Source organism: Astyanax mexicanus, chromosome 12 (assembly GCF_023375975.1).
Source record: "Astyanax mexicanus isolate ESR-SI-001 chromosome 12, AstMex3_surface, whole genome shotgun sequence".
Lineage (NCBI taxonomy): Eukaryota > Metazoa > Chordata > Actinopteri > Characiformes > Acestrorhamphidae > Astyanax > Astyanax mexicanus.
Genome location: NC_064419.1, coordinates 6,025,016 through 6,046,961, shown reverse-complemented (window position 1 = coordinate 6,046,961; position 21,946 = coordinate 6,025,016). Strand labels below are relative to the sequence as shown.

The window sequence follows — 21,946 nt, the reverse complement described above, 5'->3', positions numbered from 1 at the left end:
ATTCCTTCCTCGAAGATGATGTTTCCTCTCTGTCCTTTTCCCCCACTCTTTTTTAATAATGTGTTGGACAGTTTTTAACCAAATTTTGCTAGTTTAGCAGTGTTCTTAGATGTTTTTCTTCTCGATGCATGCCAATAATGTGACCCTTCTTAAACAGATTAACAGCTTTTCCACAATATGTCTTTTCACATTTAACAAATAAGAAGCTACTCACTGCATCAGTTAGGTTTAACTAGCTAAAGTATAAAGACCCAGGCAGTTATTCTGCAATGGGAGCCTATAAGCTATTTGCTATTGACCTGATATATATATATATATATATATATATATATATATATATATATATATATATATATATACATAAATGTGTGTGTATTTATATGTGTGTTATGAATGATGGCGTGACCACCGCTCACTACTGCTATACTGTTACAGGCTGTGTAGATTTTCCAGTTAATCAGCTACTACATACACACCCTCAAGATTTATCCCCTGTTCTCCTGAAGCTTTCCTAGAGTACAGCTACACAGAACTGCCGGCAGCTGCAGGCCTCAGCCGCGCCTTATCAAAGCAGAACCTGAACTTCAGGCCTGCTGAAGAGCTTTGTCATGAGATCCGATTGGCACGCTTCAGCATCCCATGTGCTCGCTGTTCTATATGTCCAGCATTTCCTGTTTATAAATAGAGATTTTACTCCTCATGTGCATTCAAAAATAGCCTCCAATTTTCTGGGAAGTCTTTACACTCGATGCACACAGGGTTTGATTCGGTTCACCCTCATAAAAAGCATAAAAAAGGTCAGGAACTGATGCTAAATGATTAGCTCTGCTACTGTTCTGACTTATCTCAAAGGTATGGTATTAATGGAGCTCCATCATTCCAGAGAACACAGTTCCACAGCTCCACACCTCAATGTTGGGGGCTTAATAGCCCTCTAGCTCAGGTTCTGGAAAGGGTTTTCTGTGAAGGTTTTTTCTTTAAAGCAGCACTAGGTAGAATTTACTTGATTTTTTATCTTTTTAAAGAAGTAAATTTACAGCTTGAAACTCTCTGCAGCGCTGCATTGAGGTGTAATAGGAGGAATAGCGGTGCTCTCGTGTCTGTACCGGGGCTCCTCTGAGCTCAAACCAGACTTTCCGAGGCTGCCGCGACCATCGCTCACGAGAACTGCGACCTGCTTTCCGACCTTTAGTTCTAACAGTTCTACAAGGACTACTGGTTCATTCTTTACAAACTAACACACAGACATTCTGGCAGAAGCTGGAAAAAGACCAAATATGTCTGTGAAAGCCAGAAAACGAGAAAGAGAAACTAATCTGCCTGAAACATTTATTACACTCTACAACTGTAGGGGGAGCCCACGAGCACAAAATCTCAATGCTACTTAGTGGAGCTTTAATGTCAAATCTGTGGGCACTTGTAAAAATCTTTAATTAGAAGATACTTAATATATGCTTAAAATTATGCAATACAAAAGAATTCAAACACCTGTGCACATATTGATTCTTCCAAAATCAAAAATATTACTAAGTGTTCATCCTGATTTTATTGGAGTAATTGTCTCTACTGTCCAAGGAAGGCTTTCTTCTAGATTTTGGAGCATTGCTGTGAGGATTTGATTGCACTCAGCATAAAGAGCATTAATTAGGTCATGTGGCTGGATGGTCACCACCCCACCTCACATCACCCCCAACTCTACAACTCCTTGTTACAAAAGTATTGCATCATTCCACCATCATTCCAGAGACCTATGTACCTATATACCTACCGCTCTAGCCCAAACATGACATTAGACTAGGTGCCAAATGATTTTTTTTGTTTATTTATAATTCAACTTGCTCTATTCTATTGTCAATACATCTAAATCTACATGGATTAGACCATGGGATTAAATGTTTTGAAAATGCATTAAATAAGAAATAAAGAAGTGTCCACAAATATTTAGACAATAGTGAACCTAGGGATGATGAATAAAGATGAAAAATCTCAAAAATGAAACTTTTATCAGTGTATAAAGAGAAATAAGGCACAACCCTATTTATTTAATTACATAAACGGTTGCATTAAGTTTCATAACAGAGCTCCTGACTGCTGTGGCATGAAGGCCATTTGCTAATGTTTACTTCCCACTACAGTGTTGTACTAGAAGTGCAGTCAATATGCAAGAATGAAAGGAAATCTAGGCTAAGCTTTTGTTCTCCAACTGGAAAGAAATTTCCTCTGGCCCAGAAAATACATCCCTGACCGAACAACCCCTTCTCCGCCTCGGTTACATAACCGTGTTTCATTCGTCACTGGCTGAAATCCTTTCATAAGCTGAAACTACACCAACAGTCAGGCTAAAATAATACTTCAGCAGTGGGTTTTTTTTCTATTCTGATTATTTAAACAAATTAAATATAAGATATACCACTAGAGTACACTCAAATTATATTATATTTTATCTACTTATACAGTTGCAAGAAAAAGTATTTGAACCCCTTGGGTTTACTTGGATTTTTGCATAAATTGGTCATTAAATGTATTCTGATCTTCATCTAAGTCACAACAATAGACAAACATCATCTGCTGAAACTAATACCAGACAAAAAATATATATGTTTGCATGGTTTTATTGAACACAACATGTTAACATTAACAGTGAGGAAAGAAAAAGTCTGTGAACCTTTGGATTTAATAACTGGTTGATCCTCCTTTGGCAGCAATAACCTCAACTACCAAACGTTTCCTGTAGTTGTAGATCAGACCTGCACAACAGTCAGAAGGAATTTTGGACCATTCCTCTTCCCTAAACTGTTTCAGTTCAGCAAAATAATTTTGGGATATCTGGCGTGAATCGCTCTCTTGAGGTCATGATGCCACAGCATCTCAACTGGGTTCAGGAGGTCAGGACTCCCCAGAAGGCGTTCAGTTGTTGATTTACTTCTATGTTTTGGGTCGTTGTCCTGTTGCATCATCCATCCACTGTTGAGCTTCAGTTGGCGGACAGATGGTCTTACGTTTCCCTGCAAAATGTCTTGGTAAACTTGGAAATTCATATATACATGTGTGTGTCTGTTTTAGACATTTATGGAAATACAGGACAAATCATGTCCCGTATTGGTTCAATAAGGGGTGCAACATTTAATTGCCATATACAAAAAGATTCTATATTTTATGAGATTGGTAGCAACCCTATTCCCAGTCTTACATATATTTAAACCAATACATTAAATCATAAACAATTTAAAATACACATGCTGATAAATGATTCAAATGAGAAGTATGTATGTGTATGCTGGCAAAATATGAAAAGAACTGGCCTCAAGTTTTACTGCTTATTTTTGTGGATAAAAATATAAATGCTCCAGGCTGTGAGCTGAAAGCTCTGTTTAGTGCTCTGTCAGCACACACTGCTGATTCACTCAGACGTGGACTGAAGCAAAACAATAAATTCTATATCAGCAAAATAAATGGATATAAAGCCAGTCTATCTGATGCAACTCCAGACCAGACTGACTGGCCTGCACCACAGCGCTCACGTCATCGCCCCGCCCTCCTGACGCGCCGTCTCCTCTTTGCCGGATTGGTCCGGATCCTTCCAGAAGCAAAACAAGCCAGGAACACACGAACACGAACACACACACACACGAACGAACGAACACACACACACACACACACATCGCGCACGTCTCACACGAAGGAGGAAGGGGGTGGGGGCTCATCAGACATTAACAAAACCTCAACAAGAGACGTTTTAATGCCCTTCTGGGGGAGGTGTGTTTTCTCTTTCTGTTTCGTACTCCACTTTCACCCCATCCTCCCCCCATAAGAACTCTTTTACAGCACACTGAAAACGTGCTGCACTAAATGTGCAGATCATTTCTGCAGTACTAAACAAAACACTGTGATTCTGCCCTTATAATTAGTATTATTAACATTACAATAAACCCAAATGTATCCTCGAGATCAAGACCAGACATCAGCTTAGGAAATAAAATAAGAGACCACTTAAAAAACCAACTGCACAAAGTTATCCAAAGCAGTGTGTAAGACTGGTGGAGGAGAACGTGCCAAGATGCATGAAAACGGTGATAACAAACCAGTATTGTTCCATCAAATATTCAATTCAATTTTATTTATATAGCGCTTTTTACAACAAAGGTTGTCACAAAGCCGCTTTACAGGTAAAACAGGTCCACGCCTCTTATGAGCAGCACCACAGAGATACCAATTTTATGGTGACACAGTGGCAAGGAAAAACTCCCTTTAAGAGGAAGAAACCTTGGAAGGAACCAAGACTCAGTCCGAGGAACCCATCCTACTCGGGTTGACCCGCTCAGTTGTATTGATTTCTGAACTCAAATAAATAAAAAATAAAGGTCAGCCAATACGAAAAAAATCAAGAAATTTGAACGTACCTTCAAGTGCAGCTGAAAAGACGATCAAAAACGTCATGATGAAACTGGCACTCATCAGGACTGCCCCAGGAAAGGAAGAGCAAGAGTTTCACAGGATACGTTTATCAGTGTTACCAGCCTCAGAGCCACTTAATTGATCCTTCACAGAGTATTTTGGGTTGTTTAACACTTTTTATTCCACTATATGATTCCTTATGCGTTCCTTTATTGTCTGGATGAATTCAGTAATCATTTATAAGTTTGGTAAAAAATAAAACCAAACCATTGAATGAGAAGGTGTGTCAAATTATTGTACATATAAAAAAAATAAATCTTATGATAGTAAAAAAAAACATTTTGTGTACACTGTCTTTAGTACAACTATTTAAATGTATCAACTGACTGTTACAGTCCTTGTAAAAGTCAGTTTAGTTTCGTTTGAACTGCTTGACGTTTTGCACCAGGAGTGGCATAAAGTTATCCAAAAGCAGTGTGTAAGACTGGTGGAGGAGAACATGCCAGGATGCATGAAAACTATGATTAAAAACCAGGCTTATTCCACCACATTTTGATTTCTGAACTCTTAAAACTTTATGAATATGAACTTGTTTTCTTTGCATTGTTTGAGGTCTGCAAGCTCTGCATCTTTTTGTTATTTGAGCCATTTCTCATTTTCTGCAAATAAATGCTCTAAATGACAGTATTTTTATTTATAATTTGGGAGAAATGTTTGTCTGTATAGAATAAAACAATGAACAATGTTCATTTTACTCGAACATATATCTATAATTAGCAAAATCAGAGAAACATACATGTTTTTTATGGTACCATCATTCTCCAGGGACAATGTCCTTTTTAATGTTTTTCCCCAGACACAAACCTTTATCCCACATGCTTTATGTCCCAAACACAACAAACAGGGCAATTCAGACTCATTTATAAGGCTTGTCTGAGTTGTTATGTACAGCAACAATAAATGATCTCTGTACAAATATCAGCAGGACTGTTTGTTGCATAACCTCCAATCTGTAGATAAGCTGTGAACCAGTTTCTGACTGGCCTGTGAATTGTCTCAGTATTTGTACAGAGAGGAAAGTTTGATCTGCAGGAGTGTAGCACCACCTTCTGGGCATCACTACCACTATGCTGTTTTTATACCAGTGGTGAGCAGCAGTTCTGGAGTTAGATGCTTAATGTAAGTCCAGAGGTTTTTGCACACCTACAGCCAAAATCAGTGATATGAATAAGCAGTTTAGTCCTTAATAAGAATAACAGGTTCTACTATTGTGGGAAGGCCAGATAACACATTTTGGTCCATTGCTCTAAGAAGGATTTGATTGCAGCACTCTAGCTCATCCCTAATTGAGTAAAATGAGTAGTTCTCTCTTAAACATTTCTTAGAGAATATATATATATATATATACAGTGCCCTCCATAATTATTGGCACCCCTGGTTAAGATGTGTTCTTTAGCTTCTCATAAATTGAGTTTTGTTCAAAATAATATAGGACCACGATGGGAAAAAAAAGTAAAGTCCAACCTTTAACTCAAGTAAATTTTAAGGGGGAAATAAAATCCCTGACTAAGAAATAATTATTCTTCATAAAATCACCTGTTCCACAATTATTGGCACCCCTAACAATTCTTAGGAAATAAATTTAATAAAAGTATTTCTGTCACTTCTACAGTAGTTTACGAAGTTGATCAGAGTATGTAGGAACATTTAATTAGTAATTCACAACTTCCTGTTTCCCTGGGGTATAAATATGACGTGACACAGAGGCCATTTATCTTCAACATGGGAAAGACAAAGGAACATACCATTCAAGTGAGGCAGATGTGTGTTGACCTTCACAATTCAGGCAATGGCTACAAGAAAATCGCTACTCGCCTACACCTGTCCATATCTACTGTCAGAGGAATTATTAAGAAGTTTAAAACAACTGGAACAGTGGTAAACAAGCCTGGACGAGGACGCAAGTTTATTTTGCCACCACGCACAGTGAGGAGGATGATAAGAGAAATAAAAAGTTCTCCAAAGCTCACTGTTACAGAATTGCAACAAATGGTAGCTTCTTGGGGTCACAAAGTCTCCAAAACAACCATCAGGCGCTATCTACATGCCAACAAGCTGTTTGGGAGGCATGCACGGAAGAAACCATTTCTCACTCACAATCATAAACGCAAACGTTTGGAGTTTGCTAAGCGGTACTATGACTTCAACTGGGACCGTGTGCTTTGGTCAGATGAAACAAAGATAGAGCTTTTTGGCAACAAATGCTCTAAGTGGGTCTGGCGTAACACAAGAGCTGAGTATGCAGAAAAGCACCTCATGCCCACTGTGAAATACGGCGGGGGATCAGTGATGCTGTGGGCCTGTTTCTCTTCTAAAGGCCCTGGGAACCTTGTTAGGGTGCATGGCATCATGAATGCTCTAAAATACCAGGACATTTTAAAACAAAATCTGGTGGCTTCTGCCCGAAAGCTGAAGATGGGTCGTCACTGGGTCTTTCAGCAAGATAATGACCCTAAACATGTGGCCAAATCTACACAGAAATGGTTCACCGCACACAGAATCAAGCTCCTCCCATGGCCATCTCAGTCCCCAGACCTCAACCCCATTGAAAACCTGTGGGGTGAGCTGAAGAGGAGAGTGCAGAGGAGAGGACCCAGGTCGTTGGATGATTTAGAGAGAATGTGCAAAGAGGAATGGTCAAAGATCCCTCTTTCTGTATTGTCCCATCTTGTGAAACATTACAGGAGAAGATTAGGTGCTGTTTTGTTGGCAAAAGGGGGTTGTACAAAGTATTAACATCAGGGGTGCTAATAATTGTGGCACACATGATTTGATGTTAAATAATTATTTCTTAATGTGGGATTTTTTTCCTACTGAATAAATTCACTTGAGTTAAAGGTTGTATTTTACTCTTTTTTTCCATCGTGGTCCTATATTATTTTGAACAAAACTCAATTTATGAGAAGCTAAAGAACACATCTTAACCAGGGGTGCCAATAATTATGGAGGACACTATATATATATATATATATATATATATAATTTTGTCTATAATATACTGTCTATTAAAGAACAATTTAATTTCAACAAACCTACCAGACCACTTAGTGTTTCGAATTATTATGTAAGACACTGTAGGTAGGGTCGTGCCAAAACACTGATATTATTAATTAGTACATATTATCCTCTACCAAATTTGCTATATTACTGCTATCAATTTAAAAGAAATAATCTTAGGTACTGCTCCACTGTTCCTTTAAGAGTGTAGGCCTGCAAAGGAGTAAAATAAGTTCAATGTGTGCAAAGAGCTAATCTCCCACTGCAGTCGTGTCGAAACTTACTAAGCAAAAATGACTTACTGTACTGAGAAGGCAGGTGGCATTCTTGCTCAACAAAGTTCTGCAGAAATTAAGAAATTGAGAAATAGAGAAATTGAGAAACGGCCAACCAGCAGAGAACAGTCATCTCCAGGGCTGCTCTCTGACAGATGAGTGGAAAAAGTCACAGGAAATTCTGTCAGAATATATTTTAATGTCTCCAACACATACATAAATATCCACAAATATAATCTGTATGCTTAAGATGACAAAAGAAAAAATAAAAACAGCAAAAAAAGACACAAGAGTACAGGAATGATTAGGAATTAATGTGGGACTTCTAATACTGGTATCTAGTAAAAAATCCCCCAAAGCACTGAAGAGAGCTTTTGAAATTGAAAGACTAAATACAACATCGCTAAATACAACATTCAAGTGTATAAAAATAAAGTCTTTGGAAAATTTGGTTCTCTTTGCTTTTTTTTTTTTTTTTTTACATTATTCTTTTTTTTTAAATCATTGATTTTCATGGTCCAGCTGATCAGTCTGGAATGTAACCAACACATTCCAAAACTGCTCCTTCTGTTCAGTGGCACATCCTCGCCGTCATCTCTTTCTGTTCGAAGAAAACAGAAAAACAAAGGCAAACATTTAGAGTCTCAAACACTCTCTCACACACACACACACACAACTGAGAGGTCTGATTCTGCTTAGCCATAATAATAAAATCTAACATCTAAAACCATCTCAAAAAAGGATTTTCCTAAAAGAACTGTATGGAGCTCCATCATTCCAGAGAACACTGTTGGCATTGGGTATGGATCCAATAGGTTCCAAAAGGTTCATGTTAGTTTATCTGCTCCAGAGGGTCATATTCTATTGAATATACTTCTCTACAGGGCATAGACAAGGTGTGTGTGTGTGCAATTGTACATCTGTGTCAGCAATGGGTGTTTAAACTTAAACTTAATCTGAATAATGCATTCATTTGAGGATGTGTACATATAAGTTAGTGTATTTTGCGATATGCAACAGACAAATATTATGAAATATTATGTATACAATGTGTATTGTGCAGCACTTATAGCATGCAATAATACAGACATTCTGCACAACATTTATTCCAGCTCCTTATACTTTATATGAACTATGTATATTGTTGGTTGTGTGCAAAAGTTTGGGCACCTATGGTCAATATCAACATGTTTTATTGATGTTCTAATTAAAAATAAGCGAGGAAACATCTTATAGAGAACCTAGTTCTGCATACTTAATTTATATTTATTGCATTTGACACATTTCATAAAAAAGTAACTTGTAGGGATGGGCGATAAGGCCCTAAAATAATATCACGATATTTCATGGTATTATCGCGATAACGATACTCTTGGCGATATATATATATTTTTTTTTAAATACACCACTGAAACAAAATGATATAATATTGCACACCCCCAACTGTGATATTAAAAAGATACAAGAAATTTAGCAGATTTGTAGCAGAAGTAATTGATCCAGAATGACACGATACTAATATAAAAGCACTCCAAATAATATCCAGGATTAAAGTAAAATAAATGATACTGGACAGATGTAATCTGTCTCTAGTAGATATTTAATAGGAAATGAGAACAGTGTGAACTTCTATTTTGCTTAAAACAGCAAAAAAGTTGTACCCTGATGGGATAATTAGGGGTAGGTAATATGGCACGATATTTTGGCGATATTATCGCCAGTGTTGGGAGTAACGGCGTTAAAACTTTTTTCAGTAACGAGTAATCTAACTAATTACTCTGACTGTAACTATAACGCCGTTACCATTTCCGACACCCCGTTACTGCACGTTACTTTAGCCTCTATGAACTTTTTTTTTGTTGTAACTTCGCTTTGCCCTGGTTAACCCCTCCTCTTTCCGGTGAACTTGAGCTTCTGGCCGCTGTGCCTGTGTGTTGGCGTGGTGAAGTGAGGCACAATTGTGAGGATTTGCTGCTCTAATCAATTCAGTGATTGCCCTGGACAGGCCAAGTTCCGATTTAAGGAAGTTAAGCTCTTTTTAGCTGCTCCGGTTTTTGTGGTGCTGCTGCTTTCTCTTTTAGAGCTTAGATTCTCTGCCCGAACCCGACCTGACCCAAAGACCGTCCCAAAATCGGGCTCCTATTTTTATTTTATATTAAGCTCTGGTGTGATAATCACAATGTTGCTAAATAACCAATTATTATTGTTCACTAAAGCGAACGAAATAGCGAAAACTGAAAGTGAAAAAACATTTGTGTTAACTGAAACTAATAAAAACGGTAATTAAAAGGAAAAAACATAACTATCTCGAACTGTATTTTGTGTTTATAAAACTAACTAAAACGAACTAAAATTACAGAATTTTCGTGTTTAATTTATTTATAAGAGCTGTTGTACAGCGGAGTTGTACAGCGGGCGGTGTAGCCGCAAAATACGACAGAAAACACTGAAAATCTGCAGAACTATGAATGGGATTACAATATGAGCGCAAGGCAGATGAAAGAGAAACAGGAGATTCAGTATGTGAGAACATTTACCTGTGAGTAGCTCATTCCAGAACAAGCAAATATCTCTCTCTCTCTCTCTCTTTCTCTCTCTCTCTTCCTCTCTCACGTTTATTAGATTGATCTCTCTGATGAGATGTGTGAAAACTAATAAAAACTAGCAAGCCCACCCTAAAAACAAATTAAAACTTACTGAATCAAACTATAATAAAATGAAAAATGTAATCACGTAGCTCTGGGGGCACGTGAACGCCTCCGCGTTTGACTTGCAGCACTGTGTGTAGCTGTTCTTAAAAATCATTTTAATTAAATAATAGTTTTATGCTATGTTTCAGTGTTAATTAACATAATTCTGATTATATTTCACTCATTCAATCAGCCCGAAAACAGACAGTTTATGGTTTGGGTTGGCTCGGGCTGATAATGACAGTTCATGGTTCGGGCTTGGGCAGAACGTGCACGGGCTCCAGCTGGGTCGGGTCGGATTTTTTGGGCCGATCTAAGCTCTATTCTCTTTTGGTGAAACTGTTATATTAATACCATTTTAACGGTCATTAGATTGTTGTTTTTGTCCATTATTTTGTTTTGTTTATATATACATATTTCCTTTGAGTGTGGCTTGGTTTGTTTAACTCCATCCCCAGACGCGTATTTCCGTTTTTTTCAGTATTATATGTTTTAGTAATTTTCTTTGGTTCTGTGAAGAATTTCGTTTTTATTTTTTGTAATTCGTTAGATTATATTTTTGTCAACATTTTGGGTTTATTATCGTTTGGTATTTTTCTAATAATAGTAAATACATAATTCATTTCCTTTTTTTTGACGGGCGAATAATAAAAGTAACGCGATAGTTACTTTTACTGGTAACTAGTTACTTTTATAGTGGAGTAACTCCGTTAGTAACTCAGTTACTTTTTTGGAGAAGTAACGAGTAACTATAACTAATTACTTTTTCAAAGTAACGTGCCCAACACTGATTATCGCATACGATACGATATGGCACACCCCTAGTAATTATTTTTCCAAAATGTGCATCATCTACCACACACTCACCAGTGGCTCCAGCTCCTTGTGGTCTGTGAGACTGAATTCAGTAACAAAGTAGTAGAAATGCTTGTAACAGGTGTTGACATGCGCTTCTGCCCCCATGTGGCTGACGCGGTCGAAGTGGTGGATGTACACGTGCACGAAGACGCGGAACAGGCGGGACAGGATCTTCTTGGCTACCTGCATGAAGGTCTTAGGGAAGGGAGTACCTGCAGGAGGAAACAGATGAGATACAGATGAAAAAAGAGATGTGGTGAAAGAACATCTGATGAAGCACCATGTGAGAGAGTGTGAGTGTGAGAGAGTGTTACTGAGGACGGCAGAGTGTGAGAAAGCGAGAGAGAGAGAGAGAGAGAGAGAGAGAGCTGTTTCAGACCTGAATTATATCCAGTGGTGAAAAAAATTTAAGAATGCTGTTTTCTGTCTGCAATGCACAGAAAAGAAGACACTAATATTTTACTATAAAATCTATACAGCAAATAAATCCAATTAACTAAAATAAAATAAAATAAAAAATGTTCATTGCTTTGGAAGTTTGTGTTTAATATTTTATTTTGACCTTTTTATTTCATAAAGCATTCCTAAACAGTAAAAACATTATTGAAAAAAGTGTTCTAAATCAAATTAAATTAGTGAAAATAGCCCCTTTTAATTAAGTTTAAATACTACTCTTTTTCCAGTGTAGTGGGCAGGGCCAAGGTACAGTTTTATTGGTTTAGAAATTTATTGGTATATAAAATTGTCTGGTTCATGGTCTATTCTGATAAACAACAGCTCTCAAATAGCTTTATGTGCAACAAAACATTTAAAAATAAAGAAAACAAATTATGTCTACTGTAATATAGGCAGTGTCCGAAAGGGTTATGAGTGGCCAAAAAAGTGAGTGATAGAGAGAGAGATTGGGACAGAGATAGCGAGAAAAAGAAAGAAAGAGAGAGAGAGAGCATGAGACAGTCTCTCTTTCTGGCTGTGTGCTGGGTATTGGTGAGACTGGTGGAGGTGACTGGGGTTAAAAATAGGTGTGAAGTTTATGACAGAGCTAAAACAGCAGCAGCCTGAATCAGCAGCCTAAAGCATGAAGTGCGCTCAGACATTAGTTCATATTTATAGATTATACTAGAATGTCAAACAGGGATGTTCAGTCTGGTTTTGATATTTATGAGCAATTTGATCTGGACAATTGGTTTAATTTTAAATGTAAGACTGGGTGATAGAACTAAAAAAAACATATCTCCATTTTTTCTTTAGGAAAAATGTACATACAATACAATATGAAAAAAAAATTAAGTATAAATACAAGTATTTATTTTGTTTTGTTTAATTATAATTTATTGGCACCACTTTAAAATAAGACAGCTCTTATTTAAGGTGTATCAATGATTTGTAAATAAACACATTAATGTTTTTAATGAGGTTATAAATGCTTTCAAATAATTACTAACCAGTTAGTAATTATTTATCAATACCTTTTACAATCATGAAGATGCCAGATATCATCCTGAAAATGAAAAGGTACAGAATATAGAAAGTCGATTTAGTCATTTAATGTGTACACCACATAATCATTAATGTTTTTATTAATTAACTAACTGGGTAGATTAATTATTAAACTTATTAACAAATATGTTAATATAACAGGTTAAGCGCTGACTGATGGAAAAGACCAAATAAGATAATTATCTTGAAATATCTGACGTTTGGCAAATGACAGATTTGCCTTTTTATTTTTATGTTTTAGGTTATTAGTGATTTTTAAAGTATTTGTAACCCAATTAACAACCATTAACAAACTCCTTTATAAACAAATAATAAAACCTACCCTATAAGGGTAGTCATATTTTAAAGTGGTACCCATTCATTTGATTCATTTCTGTAGCTGTTTTAGAGATGATATAATAAAAGCACTTGTTGATATGTGCCATATTGTAATGTGATATTTCAGAGCTTATGAACTGTGTGCAGAAACAGAAGTGCAGAAACAGCACCACAGTGACCACAGCCCTCGTTTACAGCTGACAGAGTACCTGTACCTTTAGTGGTGGGCTGTTGCTGTGTGATATTCTCTCACACTGCAGCACTAAAAACTGCAGCTGTAAACTCTAACAGCAGAACTGCAGCAGGGCTTAAACTGTCCTCCTATCATTAGACATGTAGTATTAAACCCTGTATCATTAATCAGCCTCTCCAGGCCACAGCTGCCGTTTTCGTCATCACCCTGTGACTTCCTCTCTGCTTTCACACTAAACAGGACGTCTGCGCTGAGAGCCGTGACTCAATGGATGTATTAAAACCACACAGTAAAACAAACCCCCCATCACTGTATTTAAACCTACCCTCAAAGAGCTGCAGTGAAATAAAAGAGAGGCACAGAGAGATAGAGAGAGAGAGAGAGAGAGAGATAGAGAGAGAGTTTACCTGAGGCCTAGAGAGTAAGTGAGTGAAAGAGAGAGTGAGAGAGAGAGTGAGAGAGTGTCACAGAGGTCTAGAGAGTAAGAAAGAGAGAGTGAGAGAGAGTGTCACTGAGGTCTAGAGAGCAAGAGAGAGTGAGAGAGTGTAACTGAGGCCTAAAGAATGAGAGAGTGAGAGAGAGAGTGAGAGAGAGCTTAACTGAGGCCTAAAGAATGAGAGAGTGAGAGAGAGAGTGAGAGAGAGACAGAGAGAGCTTAACTGAGGCCTAAAGAATGAGAGAGTGAGAGAGAAAGAGAGAAAGAGAGAGTGAGAGAGAGAAAGAGAGAGCTTAACTGAGGCCTAAAGAATGAGAGAGTGAGAGAGAGTGAGAGAGTGTCACAGAGGTCTAGAGAGTAAGAGAGAGAGTGTGAGAAAGAGAGAGGGAGTTTAACGGAGGCCTAGAGAGTAAGAGAGAGAGAGAGAGAGAGTCACTGAGGTCTAGAGAGCAAGAGAGAGTGAGAGAGTGTAACTGAGGCCTAAAGAATGAGAGTAAGAGAGAGAGAGAAAGAGAGTGAGAGAGCTTAAAGAATAAGAGAGAGTGTCATTAAGTCCTAGAGAGTGAAAGAGAGAGTGAGAGAGTTTAACTGAAGCATAGAGAGTAAGAGAAAGAGTGAGAGAGTTTAACTGAAGCATAGAGAGTAAGAGAAAGAGTGAGAGAGTTTAGCTGAGAGAGTGAGAGAGAAAGAAAGAAAGGCTGTCTGTGATGCTTATAGAGTGAGAGAGAGAAATTCACTGAGATCTAGAGAGAGAGAGAGAGAGTTTACCTTAGGCCTAAAGAATGAGAGAGCGGTGATTAGTTAATCTTATAGCATCTATATGGTATCTAATATCTATAAATGAATATTTATTTTGCTTATCTGAAAATTATCCAATCTATGAGTTTTGTGATCAGTGGAAATTTTATTAACATGAGTGAGACGGTTGACTATACAGCTGGAAAGAAAAGTAATTTGATAAGTGTAAGCGGCAAGTTACAAAATAATCCAATCATGCAACCGCACACGCAGCACCTAGAGCAGATAGCTTTTACACCTACAGCGGACTGACCGCACCAGAGTCCACTTAGGAATGAGTTCCAGACCACTGATTACAGGAGGAGCAGAGATTGATACTGTACTTTGAATTGCTCAAAAGCAATTACGTACTGAACACATGACGCAAATGCTTCTGGAACCAGAAAGAAAAGGCTAATTTTAGTATAAACTATGTATAAAACAGAGTTCTGCATATTTTCCTGATTTTCCAAGGAGAAAGGACCATTTCTGTTATAAAAGTGTATAAAAATACGGTACTTCTTCTCACTTTCTAATGTATGAACAGTGAACTGAGGTCATTTCCAACACAACTAATGTCTCTATGTGGTTTATAAATAGCAAATTACTGAAGATTTCATTAAGTCTGGCCTTGGCCTGCCCTATAGAGCGGAAGACACGTGACTAACCACATTCTGAAAAGGTTTTAAAGTTCCCGCAGGCTCTGGGAATTTATATCCCATGATGAACTCTCTCACCCGCTCTGAAAGGCGATGCTCGGATGCCTGTAAGGGTAGGGGGACTCCAGGTTTAGGGGGATGATGGGACAGAGCCAGAAAGCTGCTCTGATCTCAGCCACTCTGCTGGCTGCTTCTTTTAGCGCTGTTTAATTGGACAGCCTATGTCAGTGCTGATCACCGTCCGGGAGTTATATTTACTCCAGCTGAGTTATATTTACTGCAGGTCAGCTCTGGAGGGGATAAGTTTACTCTCACTAAGTTAAATCTGAGTCAACTGTGCTGAGTGTCACTCAGCAGTGTGTACTCAGTAAACTTTGCATGCTTATTTGAATGAAGATTACTAGACAGCGACACCACGGCCTTTCCTTTAGTGATAAGCAGAACAGCTCAGAAATACACAGAAATATACTATTGTGACCTTTGACCTACAGACATTAAGAGTCGACCTCTAGAAAATAGGCTAATTCATTGATTGCTTTCCTTGCTAGGAAATACATAATTTGCTTCAATGCTGAGGTCAGCAATAATCCAAATGTTGTACAATATTTTGATTACATATTGTCAATTTAAAGCTTAAAATAAGATTTGAACTAATCATTTTTCCTTAAGGTAAGCATCTAAAAATAGGCTTTATACTAACTTATTCTTCTGCGTTGAGTTACCATTAAATAACATGAGTTATTTACTTACAAATACACCTACATAGCAACTATCTGCCACATAAGGCACTCAAGGACTCCTACAATAACATTCCACACACACTCAATAAACACTGTTGAGAAGTGCCAACCAATCACACATAGCATACTCTTAACCGGAACAATCATCCACTTGGAGGTGGATTCATATCTGGGTGTACATTCACACACCAGGCAATTTTTAGGATATCCAATTTTCTGGGCCATTTAGAATATCCAATTTACCTGATCTTCATGTTTTTGAACTGTGGGAGGAAATGTGTGAGCATTTCTGCATCAATTTAAACCGCAAAAGCAAGAATGTGTAGCCAGATCAGTGGACCAATCACAGCTGCTGCTATCCAGATGTCCTTCACGAGATGCATAGTTACATTTCTGGTGAGGTTCACGTTGGGCTACAGCTTTTATAGGGCCCTATGCCATCAAATCCTCACCGAAATAATTAGAAATCTAGTATTAAAGTAGGATTAACCTTTTTAATATAGTCAAACACTCCTCTACACACCTAACAATGTCATATTGCACATGTGAGCATGTGCTGCCTGTTTCATTCATTAATCTATCTGACATTTGATGATCCATTGTTTTCTGCTGATATCAGTTTGACACTGATATGCCATCTCAAACAATAACTTATTTAAATGCCCTATAATGGAGAACTGTGTTTATCTTGGTGTATCTGAGAATTCAGTACATGGAAGTGACACACCTGGAATGTCAAACACAGTTGTTCCACTTTTAAAAGAACATCCAGCACTTCCAAAACAATGGACCAAATTTAAAACCCCAAAACTGTTACATCACAGTCTTGACTTATCTTTACTTAACTTTCCACAAGAGAGAGGTCTAGTCAAAGCTTGCGGAACAGTAAAATGTGACAGTGACATTGGGAGAATATGGTGTTGTTGATACTGGAGAGCAGCTCATCACCTCCAGACTTGTGACCAAAGATTTTCTGAAAACACTGTCTGCACAGGGATTTGTGCTAGACTAAAAGCTAATGTATCAATGTTTACGTGCTTTGACTGGCTAATGAAGAGGTCTCAATTCCTATAACACTGGTCTTATAAAAGATTATATCTACTTTCATCATCAACACATCTCCTGTAAGGTTAAAACAGAGCCAATCAAAGTCTTTTCTGCTTCATTTGTTGCCAGTGGGATTGTCAAAAATCATCAGCAATTGAGCAAGAGGTACAGATGCAGCAGTAAATAAAAATCACACTTCCAGTGCCCTCTCATGGACAGCTGTATATGTGCATTTGCTGTCAAGATGAGAGGTACAGAAGCATGCGGACTGAGATTAATATTAAAATATTAAAAAATTAATATAGATAACACACTTTACACAGGTCCTGAGAGAGGTAGCAAGTGCACCATGTAAGCCTAAGGTGAGATTGTTTTTGTAGCTGCTATTTCAGCAAAGCAATTTAACAAGCATCAACTACAGTATTTTTCAGACTATTAGGCGCACTTAAAAATTTTATTTAATATAATTTAATTTTCAGAAAAAGCGACAGTGCTTCTATAATCCGGTGTGCCTTATGCATAAATTCTACCAGTCAAGTTGTAAGGAGCAGTAAAGGCTTTTAGCTGAAGTGGCTAGTGATGGGACGATACACTTTTTTCAGTTCCGATCCGATACCGATATAAAACTGATATAAGATTGCCGATACCGATACAAATACCGATACTTTTAGTTTATTAATAGTACTATGATTAAGGTTAAATAATGAGGCTGAAACAGACCACACAGCCCTTTTAAGAGTATCCACAGGTGCATTTAATGTAAATGCATTCAAAAGTCATTTATTTGACACACTTCATATGCAATTACACAATAATTTCCTTTCAAATAAAATGTTTGAATTTTTATTAAATATAAAAAAAGTAAAATATTAAATACGTTAAATATTAAATTCAGGGCATTTTTTGCAACGGTTGTGCAGGAGACTTTTATTTTGACAGGTAGCGTAGAGGATTAGCTGCAATAGCTAACGGCTAACTGGCGATGCTAACTGTATTTCCGAGCTAAATTAATCACTGTTTTTTAATAACAGATTTCTTAGTGCTGGTTAGGGTTGGTAGGATCTGTGGTTTGATATTAGATGTGGATTATGGCTGTAGTTCACTTAAGATAGTTATTTATTACATTCACAATGCCGGAATGATTTTGCTAGCTAGGCTAACAGACTGCAGATCTTAATGGAGATGGCTAACGGCTAAGTGGCAATGCTAACTGTATTTCCGAACTAAATTAATGACTGTTTTTTAATAACAGATGGGTGTGTTTGTGCTGGTTAGTGTTTGTAGATGCTGTTGTTTTATAGGATATGTGAATTATGACTATAGTTTACTCCAGTCTGTAGTTCATACCTTCACAACACCGGAATGCAGCTGCTGTCAGTTCAGTGCTAGCTAGGCTAACAGACTGCTGGTGTTAATCTGTTTACCTCTCAGACGCTGACTTTACGTGTACCGTTCTGCTGTACAGCGTTTCCAAAGTGAAAACTCTCCAGATAATGGACTTTTTTTTGTAGATAAACAGCTAAAGTTACTCAGTCAGCCACAGACTGAAGCTGCTGGGGGTTCAGGGTAAACTGTTAAACTGGAATCCTGATCAGGGATGCGTTTTGTGTTAACGTTATGGCGGGTTTATTGTTCAGCTCAAGCTTTGGACTGGAATATGGATCGGTAAGTGGATCGGCAGCGCCCGCCCGATATCCGATTCGTCGGATTACGTCAATATCGGCCCCGATACCGATATTGTATCGGATCGGTCCCATCTCTAGAAGTGGCTGCTGCTAACCGCAGCTAGCGCTACTTATAACTGTGCTATTCCAAAATATTTTAGTTCTAAGTTTGCTGTAATTAAACGGAAGTGCTTTACTCCCCCAAATAAACATTTTTCAGGAGAGAAATATGTGTAGATTACTGTGCGACACCCTTGTTCCTTACTATTGTTGCTTAATATGCGCCTTAAGCCTTACAATCCGATGTGACTTATGTATAAAAATAGACCAGTTCGTTGATAGTGCGCCTTATAATATGATCCGTAAAATAAGGTAATATGTGATGAGTTCCTGACTGAAGCTTACCAACATTGGTGGGGAAGATGTGCTCGTTGTTGATCTGTACCTCGATCCAGTCCATCAGCAGACTCATGTACTTAGGGGCGGGCAGCGCCGTGGGCCGCTTGTATTTGTGCTCGTCCTGCCAGCGGTACTCGTACTTGGGCCCGCCGGACATGACGGGGCAGCTCTGGTCCGTGCAGGAGTCACTGATGGTGCCGTAGATGAGGTTGATGCGGTTGAAGAAGTCGACAACATGCACGGCCACCCAGTCGTTCAGGTCCTCGCCGTGCGGCAGCTGGACGGCCAACTTCAGGTCCAGGCCGGCGTTCAGGGACGCCTGAGCTTTCTTGTGCAGCTCGAAGCGCTGAGTCCCCGGCTCAAACTTCCGCTTGGGCCGGAACGTTCTGTCTTTGTTGAAGACTTGCTTCAAGGCCAGCGACATGGTCAGCTTGGGTTTAGCTTTGGTGCAGCAGACGATGAAGCAGATGAAGGAGACGGGGAAAATAAAACAAACAACAACAGGGAGGTTGTTGCTAAGGGCCTTCGGAGGATCACTGACAACTGTATGCAGGCCCAGGGAGAACAGATGCTGTTCTGAGAGATATATGAAGATAGAGAGAGAAAGAGAGAGAGAGAGGGAAAGAGGGGGATTATATTCACTTTCAGTTCTGTTCTCTTATCTCTCACAGCTCGTAAGAAAGCTGAGGTCAGACAAAGCAGAAGCAGATTCTTCTGATGCTGCCAATTTGACTGGGTTCTCAGACACCTTGCAAGGATACATTCTGATTCACTGTAATGCTGAAAATATGGGCAATATGGTGCTTTACTAGCTGAATTCTGCAAACCTTTTAGTGTCAAGAATGGGAAGACACTGCCCATATATGTGATGACGACATAAGGTAGTAAAGGCCTTTAGCGTGCTAACTGATCTGTAGTGTGAAACCAAACTAAGCAGACCAAATATACACAACATAAAAAAAAACTCCAAAACCTGTGGGAACACTTTTAAAGTCTTTGTGATAATATATAATATTGGGTAATCATTTGGATAAAACTTTTACCCCACTACATGTCAAACTTCTTATAATTTGTTTTTTAAATACCTTATGCGAAATTTTAGAGTATCTTTACTTAACTTAACTTAACTTAACTTAAGTATTTAATTTGGGTATTTTGTCCACGACTGTCTGTCAGAATATCAAAATTCATCACAATACAATAAAATATTTTCATATTGCTCAGCTCTATTTCAGAGCATCACATGTTAACCTTGGTGTCGGTTTTATGACACTTCTTTAGAATACGTAAAGATGGGAAATTACCAAACTAGCCACATTAATGGCTTTGCAAGGGGATTTTGAGGGGTTTTACTCTACATTATTACTTAGTAATAGATGGTACTTGGTCATTAAAAAGACAAGGAAAAACAAGAAAATAGGTTGGTTATCTAGAAGAACAAACTATTAATCTGTAATAACACTAAAATATATTGTTACAAAACAGGTTATATTAACATATTAATATAATCATCATAAAATACATTAATAGTACCAGAACTATAAATAAGGTACCTATTCAAATACTTGAAATATCCCAAATATACTGTAAATTAAATACATATTTTTAACAGGTTATATTAACCGTCACAAACCTAAACATACTGTTTTCATACACTTAAAATACACATAATATGCTGTAGTTACCAAACAAAGTGTTGATACAGTAGGTTTCATTTCCAAATTATCCGTTCCACCTTAAACGCAGCAAAAGTTACATTGCGGCCACAGTAGCGTCATTACTTTAACGCTGTAGCCGCCACATTGTAACTACTGCTACACTTAAGGTGGAACGGAGAGTTCGTACAAGAACCTGGCGAAGCGTGTTACGTGTAATAAACAGTGCTAAAAAGCTAGAATAAAAGTAGATAAGCTAAGTTTTCCTTTCACAGAACAAGATTAAAAGCTCTTTTAACGTCATTACAACCTAAAAATGTTCATTTAAACCACCTTAAACCACCGTCATGCCTAAACCTACTGAAGCCTGGAGCACTTCAAACAAACTCACCGAGGAGATCCGGAGTTTTCTTGTTCCGTTTTGATGTTAGACACCTTCCCTGCCGACGGTAAAGCGAAATTATCCCGAATAAACGCGCTGTTTTTGTTCTTAAAGCTACATAATGTGGATGATACGCGTCCTAAAGCGTAATTATTAGCACACTAACAGTTATTAAGCTTATAGTTAGTGTGGAAAGTACACAGCTAGCCCCTCCCTGCTGAGCAAAGTACAGTACACTTCCTCTCCTGAAGAGGAGCTAACTAGGCCTACAGTACACAACCAGAAACTACACAATCTATCTGTCCAAATATTTGTGCACACCCCTCCTAATTACGGCATTTATAATCGCTTTAATTTTCACACATTGCTGACACAGGTGTGCAAATGTATTGCCAGTGGTTCCCAAACTTTTGCAACTCCTGTGGCTCCGTTGCCCGGTTGAAAATTTTACAGACCCTGGAATAAATATATGTACAGCTCTGGAAAAAAAATAAGAGGCTACTTAAAAATGATTCTTTCTTTGATTTTACCAAATTGAAAACCTCTGGAATATAATCAAGAGGAAGATGGATGATCACAAGCCATCAAACCAAACTGAACTGCCTGAATTTTTGAGTGCAGGCATAGTTATTCAAAAGCAGTGTGTAAGACTGGTGGAGGAAAACATGCCAAGATGCATGAAAACTGTGATTAAAAAACAGGATTATTCCGTTAAATATTGATTTTTGAACTTTTAAAACTTTATGAATATGAACTTGTTTTCTTTGCATTATTTTACCTATGAAAGCTCTGCATCTTTTTTGTTATTTCATCCATTTCTCATTTTCTGTAAATAAATGCTCTAAATGACAACATTTTTATTTGGGAGAAATGTTGTCTGTAGTTTATAGAATAAAACAAC

At 37.9% G+C, this 21,946-nt stretch overlaps 1 protein-coding gene across 2 annotated transcripts; it reads right to left on the bottom strand.

Annotated features, from left to right (window-relative positions):
- Positions 1-7,906: 7,906 nt before the first annotated feature.
- Positions 7,907-21,296, bottom strand: mob3a (MOB kinase activator 3A). Of its 2 annotated transcripts, none has more exons than XM_022670213.2 (4): positions 21,055-21,296; positions 19,015-19,584; positions 11,285-11,487; positions 7,907-8,328 (listed from the first exon to the last, which is right to left on the bottom strand). In XM_022670213.2, the coding sequence occupies exons 2-4, from the start codon at positions 19,430-19,432 to the stop codon at positions 8,299-8,301; spliced, it is 651 nt and encodes a 216-aa protein (XP_022525934.1). In that variant the 5' UTR covers positions 19,433-19,584; positions 21,055-21,296; the 3' UTR covers positions 7,907-8,298. The 2 variants fall into 2 exon arrangements, with proteins under 2 accessions (XP_022525934.1, XP_022525935.1); XM_022670214.2 differs by having other exon boundaries at positions 19,015-19,579.
- Positions 21,297-21,946: the final 650 nt, after the last annotated feature.